Consider the following 7,152-nt stretch of genomic DNA (forward strand, 5'->3'; position numbering starts at 1 on the left):
GGCTAGGGTCAGTTTGTTATATCTGGAGTACTTCTCCTATCCTATTCGGTGTCCTGTGTGAATTTAAGTGTGCTCTCTCTAATTCTCTCTTTCTCTCTTTCTTTCTCTCTCTCGGAGGACCTGAGCCCTAGGACCATGCCTCAGGACTACCTGACATGATGACTCCTTGCTGTCCCCAGTCCACCTGGCCGTGGTGCTGCTCCAGTTTCAACTGTTCTGCCTTGTTATTATTGGACCATGCTGGTCATTTATGAACATTTGAACATCTTGGGCATGTTCTGTTATAATCTCCACCCGGCGAAGCCAGAAGAGGACTGGCCACCCCAAATAGCCTGGTTCCTCTCTAGGTTTCTTCCTAGGTTTTGGCCTTTCTAGGGAGTTTTTCCTAGCCACCGTGCTTCTACACCTGCATTGCTTGCTGTTTGGGGTTTTAGGCTGGGTTTCTGTATAGCACTTTGAGATATCAGCTGATGTACAAAGGGCTATATAAATACATTTGATTTGATTAATAAAATCTTGGAAACACCTGTTCACACTATGAGGATTATAAACATGTCCAGACATAGAGAACGATCACATCAAGAAGGTGTAACAGTGATGAATGGCTATTCAATGTACAACAGTAGTCTTCTGTAACAAGCAATATGTATTAATCAAATCAAATCAAATGTACGAAGGGCTATATAAATACATCAGCTGATATCTCAAAGTGCTGTACAGAAACCCAGCCTAAAACCCCAAACAGCAAGCAATGCAGGTGTAGAAGCACGGATTAAAGTATTAAATGTGTTTCCATACATCCATGACTGAATGGTTTCACAAACACCTTTAAAGGTTTTGTAAGTAAGTTGTAACAGGCCTCATTCAGCAGTCTGAATTAACCTAGACACCAAAACATCCATGTTTAGAGAAGCTTGGAGATTATTCCACAAGGGGCAAAGAGCTGATTTACTGAACTCTCTACAGACCAAAGGAATTTCCAGAGTTAGCAATCCATGAGACTGTGTATGATAACCCTGACTCGTACATCTAATGGTTATTGTAGATGTTAGCTACAGAGGGAGTTTACAGTATGTAAAAGAGCTTTATAAAGGCAAAGAGAGCAACGAATTGACCTACGTGACCTGAAAGAGGGTCAGCCTACTTTATGATAGAGAATGCAGGGATGTGTACTGAACCTGAACCCATAAAACAAAGTGCTCTAGGCTTTAATGAAGTGGCAGCTGCATTCATATAGATGATTTTGCAATAGTCTAGGATCAGTAAGAACATTGCTTGAATTATCTGGTTTGTACTATTTTAAGCGAGGCCAGACCTATTTCTATAGAAGAAGCCCCTTTCATTTTCAGCATCTTAATTAATTCATCAATATGTTTTTCAAAAAGACAACTTAACGTATATACTGATACACCGTACCAGGTACGTACACTTCAATCATTAGAATCATTTTTGTGTACTCTAGAAAACACTGTTTTCCATGAATTAAATAATAATTTAAGGTCAATAAAGGTGTTCCGCAAAATAATGAAAGCCTAATGTAGATCAGATAGAGCCTGATCAGCAGGGCGGGGCAATTGAGTACACAACGGTATCATCTGCATACAGGTGCAGGTAAAACTGTCATATCTATATATTTCTGACAAAACATTAATACAATAGTTGTTTAGACATTCTAACATATAACACAATATCTAGATACTAAAAAATTTATATGCAACATTTGAACAATTGACCCCCCCCCCCTCGGGTGATGTATACAACTTCACGATACATTGGCTATTTTAGTGTTCCTTTTGTCTTTTTTTACATGTAATCTAAGGTCTTCACAACCAAATGCATACAACTGTTTCCATTCCCCCATGGCTATATAAACTGAACTCTAGGTTTCATTTGCATGATATAGAATTGAAAGTTTCTACCATGCCTCTCTGCAGATCCTCTCAAGCTCTGTCAGGTTGGATGTGGAGCTTTGCTGGACAGCTATTTTCAGGTCTCTCCAGAGATGTTTGATCGGGTTTAGGCCCGGGCTATGGCTGGGCCACTCAATGGTGCCCTGATTGGTGGAGCGCCGCAGAGATGGGACTCTAGAGCTCTGTCAGTGACAATCGGGTACTTGATCACCTCCCTGACCAAGGCCCTTCTCCCCCGATTGCTCAGTTTGGCCCGGCGGACAGCTCTAGGAAGAGTCTTAGTGGTTCCAAAGCTCTTCCATTTATAAACGATGGAAGCCACTGTGTTCTTAGGGACCTTCAATGCTTCAGACATTTCTTAGTACACTTCCCCAGAGCTCTTAATCAGGGATTTGTCTGACAGTCTCACTGTATACAATGCATGCCTACATCTAAAGTATGAATATATGAGGAATGTCTGACAACTCACCCCATCACAAATGCTCTTATGTAGACCCAAGCTTTATTTTGAATCAGTAGCAAAGGTAAAAGATGAGAAAACCAAAGAATTAACTCAACAGTAGTCATTTTTACTACGGACTGCAAGCAATGGACATGAAACATTTCAAAGAGACAAGGCATTTTTTTAAGTAAAATTGTTTATTGATTCCATCCCACTAGAGTAGCAAGAGCACCAGCAACTTCCTGGTCTAAAAAGCAGAAAGAAATGCAAACAATGTCAGCAACACAGAATGTTAAGTAACCAATGTCAAAAACAATACTCACCATTAGAGCTTCTAGAGGATGAATCCATTATATTTTCCTGTTGATAGATATATGGTTAGTACAAAGGCCTTCAAATTCAGAGAGCAAAGTTCAGAGCAGGTTAAAGTGAACCATTACCTTGCAGAATCCTTCACTAGTGTTGGATATATGCTTGGTGCACCAATGCTAACATAACCGTCCTTGGGAGCATTTCCACTGTCAACAGGCATGGCCTCTCTAGGAGTGTAGCCGATTTGGGAGACTCCAGTTCTGCCATTCTTGTAGTGCGATTTGGAACTGTAGGAAGAGATTGGGATGACACCCGACTGTTCAACAATGCTGGCTTGAGAACTACCAGAGGCACCATCTTCAGTGCTTTCGTAGTGCTTCTGCTGAGAATTTGGGGCCAGTTGCTGCTGGGAAATTTGGGCTACATGCCAAAATTGCTGAGGAATGGGGTTGGGTTGCTGCTGGGCCAATTGAGCTGGATACCTCACTTGCTGAGGTTCGACGGCGAGTTCCTTCTGCTGCTCGACGGCGAGTTCCTTCTGCTGGGGAAATTGAGATGGATGCCACACGAGCGGAGGCTGCTGGAGAATGGCGGCCAGATGATTCTCCTGTTGGAGCATTTTAGCTCGATACCACATTTGCTGGGGCATGGCGGTCAGTTCCTTCTGTTGAGGTTCAGTGGCCGGTTGCTTCTGCTGCAGGGGCATTTGAGCTGGATGCCACACTTGCTCGGACGTGGTGGGTGGTTGCTTCTGCTGCAGGGGCATTTGAGCTGGATGCCACACCTGCTGAGGTTGCTGGGCTATGGTGGTTGGTTCCTTCTGCAGTAGAGGCATAGCGGCCAGTTGCTTCTGCTGGGGAAACTGAGCAGGATGCCACCCCAGCTGGGGCACGGCGGTCGGTTGCTTCTGCTGCAGGGGCATTTGAGCAGGATGCCACACTTGCTGGGGCACGGCGGTCGGTTGCTTCTGCAGTGTGTGAAATGGATTCCACACTTGCTGGGGCATGGCAGTCGGTTGCTTTTGCAGCATTTGATTTGGATGCCACACTTGCTGGGGCACAGCGGTCGGTTGCTTCTGCTGCTGGGCCATTTGAGCTGGATACCTCACTTGCTGAGGTTCGACTGCCAGGTCCTTCTGCTGCTCGACTGCCAGTTCCTTCTGCTGCTCGACTGCCAGTTCCTTCTGCTGCTCGACTGCCAGTTCCTTCTGCTGCTCGACTGCCAGTTCCTTCTGCTGCTCGACTGCCAGTTCCTTCTGCTGCTCGACTGCCAGTTCCTTCTGCTGCTCGACTGCCAGTTCCTTCTGCTGCTCGACTGCCAGTTCCTTCTGCTGCTCGACTGCCAGTTCCTTCTGCTGCTCGACTGCCAGTTCCTTCTGCTGCTCGACTGCCAGTTCCTTCTGCTGCTCGACTGCCAGTTCCTTCTGCTGCTCGACTGCCAGTTCCTTCTGCTGCTGGGGAAATTGAGATGGATGCCACACGAGCGGAGGCTGCTGGAGAATGGCGGCCAGATGATTCTCCTGTTGGAGCATTTTAGCTCGATACCACATTTGCTGGGGCATGGCGGTCTGTTCCTTCTGTTGAGGTTCAGTGGCCGGTTGCTTCTGCTGCAGGGGCATTTGAGCTGGATGCCACGATTGCTCGGACATGGTGGGTGGTTGCTTCTGCTGCTGAGGTTCAGTGGCTGTTCGATTCTTGGACATTTGAGCTGGATGCCATACATGCTGCGGTTGCTGGGCTATGGGGGCCAGTTGCTTCTGCTGGGGAAATTGAGCTGGATGCCGAGCTTGCTGGGGCGTGGTGGATGGTTGCTTCTGCTGCTGAGGTTCAGTGGCTGTTCGATTCTTGGACATTTGAACTGGATGCCACACCTGCTGAGGTTGCTGGGCTATGGTGGTTGGTTCCTTCTGCAGTAGAGGCATGGCGGCCAGTTGCTTCTGCTGGGGAAACTGAGCAGGATGCCACCCCAGCTGGGGCACGGCGGTCGGTTGCTTCTGCTGCAGGGGCATTTGAGCAGGATACCACACTTTCTGAGGCATGGCAGTCGGTTGCTTCTGCTGCAGGGGCATTTGAGCAGGATGCCACACTTGCTGGGGCACAGCGGTCGGTTGCTTTTGCAGCATTTGATTTGGATGCCACACTTGCTGGGGCACAGCGGTTGTTTGCAGGGGCATTTGAGAAGGATGCCACACTTGCTGGGGCACGGCGGTCGGTTGCTTCTGCTGCAGGGGCATTAGAGCAGGATGCCACACTTGCTGGGTCACGGCGGTCGGTTGCTTCTGCTGCAGGGGCATTTGAGCAGGATGCCACACTTGCTGGGTCACGGCGGTCGGTTGCTTCTGGGGCAGGGGCATTAGAGCAGGATGCCACACTTGCTGGGGCACAGCGGTCGGTTGCTTTTGCAGCATTTGATTTGGATGCCACACTTGCTGGGGCACAGCGGTCGGTTGCAGGGGCATTTGAGAAGGATGCCACACTTGCTGGGGCACGGCGGTCGGTTGCTTCTGCTGCAGGGGCATTTGAGGAGGATACCACACTTGCTGGGGCACAGCGGTCGGTTGCTTTTGCAGCATTTGATTTGGATGCCACACTTCCTGGGGCACAGCGGTTGTTTGCAGGGGCATTTGAGAAGGATGCCACACTTGCTGGGGCACAGCGGTCGGTTGCTTCTGCTGCAGGGGCATTAGAGCAGGATGCCACACTTGCTGGGGCACAGCGGTCGGTTGCTTTTGCAGCATTTGATTTGGATGCCACACTTGCTTGGGCACAGTGGTCGGTTGCTTTTGCAGCATTTGAGCTGGATGCCACACTTGCTGGGGCACGGCGGTCGGTTGCTTCTGGGGCATTTGAGCTGGATGCCACACTTGCTGGGGCACGGCGGTCGGTTGCTTCTGCTGCAGGTGCATTTGAGCTTGAAGCCACACTTGCTGGGGCACGGCGGTCGGTTGCTTCTGCTGCAGGGGCATTTGAACTGGATGCCACACTTGCTGGGGCACGGCGGTCGGTTGCTTCTGCTGCAGGGGCATTTGAGGAGGATACCACACTTGCTGGGGCACAGCAGTCGGTTGCTTCTGCTGCAGGGTCATTTGAGCTTGATGCCACACTTGCTGGGGCACAGCGGTCGGTTGCTTCTGCTGCACGGGCATTTGAACTGGATGCCACACTTGCTGGGGCATGGCGGTCGGTTGCTTATGCGTCAGCATGTGAGCTTGATGCCACACTTGCTGGGGCACAGTTGTCGGTTGCCTCTGCGGCTGAGCTTCTGCGGCTGGTTGCTTCTGATGCAGGGGCATTTGAACTGGATTCCACACTTGCTGAGGTTGCTGGGACATGGGGGCCAGTTCCTTCCACCCGATGGCGGCCGGATGTTTCTGTTGCGCTTGCATTTGAGATTTTGGAGACTTATAATTGCCATATCCTAGAGACCGAAGTGATCCTGCATAGAGCCATGCTGCATTAGAATCCAGTGCAGGAGACCAATCACCTAGGTACAAAATATAAACTGTAAAATGTCAGCATTTGAAGGTTATGGAACTGCGTAGCTGTTATTTGAAATGAACTCACCTTCTGATGTAGAAGACATTATCCCTCCAATTAGTAGGCAACAAAGCCAAGAAACTCTTAAGGAAAAAGAATGTATGTCATAAACATAGCTACCTGTAACACCTGAAGGACAAGGGAAACAAACTAAATCAATACTTAAAAACATACCTGAAAGCGATTCCAATCATCACAGCCATTTTGCCCTCAAAACTTCACCAGTATTCAGAACTAATGGTAGGCATACATCCTACCAGAATACCCCTTTTACTATATTTGCCAGATGTTTGGTTGCTCCTTTTAAAGGAATTCCAGACCCTTCTAATGACGTTGGCTAATTAAGGACAGCTGTCAGCCACTGAACTACATTCAATTTCTATTTCCAAATTGACCCCTAAATCCTACACCTTGATCTAAACACAAGGATTTAATTGGGATAAGCAATATGGCCACAATTGCATCCAGCCTATCAGAAGACAAGGTGAAGCAATTAACATATTGCATTACCCTATCTGATCATTTCAAATGCCCCTAAATGACTAAGTGGTAGGTGTAGGAGCTAGGGGTTGATTTGGAATACAGAAATTTACTCAGGTCTGGTTGATTCTCTAATTGAGATCCTGACAGGTTTGACAGCCCTTACTCTAAAGCACGCGTCAAACTCATTACACGGAGGGCCGAGTGTTTGCGGATTTTCACTCCTTCCTTGTACTTGATGGCTGAATTAAGTCCACTAATTACTCCCCTCACCTACAGTAGTTGTCTTGGTCTTAAATGAAAGTAAAAAACAAAAACCTACAGACACTAGGCCCTCCATGGAATGAGTTTGACACCCCTGCTCTAAAGTAGGAAACACATTTTGTCTTGGCACTTCATTGATCGGTTTAAATTATTGCTTGTACAAAATTCACTTGGTTCATTTGAAGATTAGAGGCAGAATGAGCAGTTA

General features: G+C 47.8%; 1 protein-coding gene across 2 annotated transcripts; it reads right to left on the minus strand.

Annotated features, from left to right (window-relative positions):
• Window positions 1-2,537: 2,537 nt before the first annotated feature.
• On the minus strand, window positions 2,538-6,507 carry LOC116365200 (histone-lysine N-methyltransferase 2D-like). Of its 2 annotated transcripts, none has more exons than XM_031817913.1 (5): window positions 6,375-6,507; window positions 6,228-6,283; window positions 2,793-6,147; window positions 2,676-2,712; window positions 2,538-2,599 (listed from the first exon to the last, which is right to left on the minus strand). In XM_031817913.1, the coding sequence occupies exons 1-4, from the start codon at window positions 6,401-6,403 to the stop codon at window positions 2,703-2,705; spliced, it is 3,450 nt and encodes a 1,149-aa protein (XP_031673773.1). In that variant the 5' UTR covers window positions 6,404-6,507; the 3' UTR covers window positions 2,538-2,599; window positions 2,676-2,702. The 2 variants fall into 2 exon arrangements, with proteins under 2 accessions (XP_031673773.1, XP_031673772.1); XM_031817912.1 differs by having other exon boundaries at window positions 2,793-6,165.
• Window positions 6,508-7,152: the final 645 nt, after the last annotated feature.

This window comes from Oncorhynchus kisutch, unplaced genomic scaffold, assembly GCF_002021735.2.
Source record: "Oncorhynchus kisutch isolate 150728-3 unplaced genomic scaffold, Okis_V2 scaffold1196, whole genome shotgun sequence".
Taxonomy (NCBI): Eukaryota; Metazoa; Chordata; class Actinopteri; order Salmoniformes; family Salmonidae; genus Oncorhynchus; species Oncorhynchus kisutch.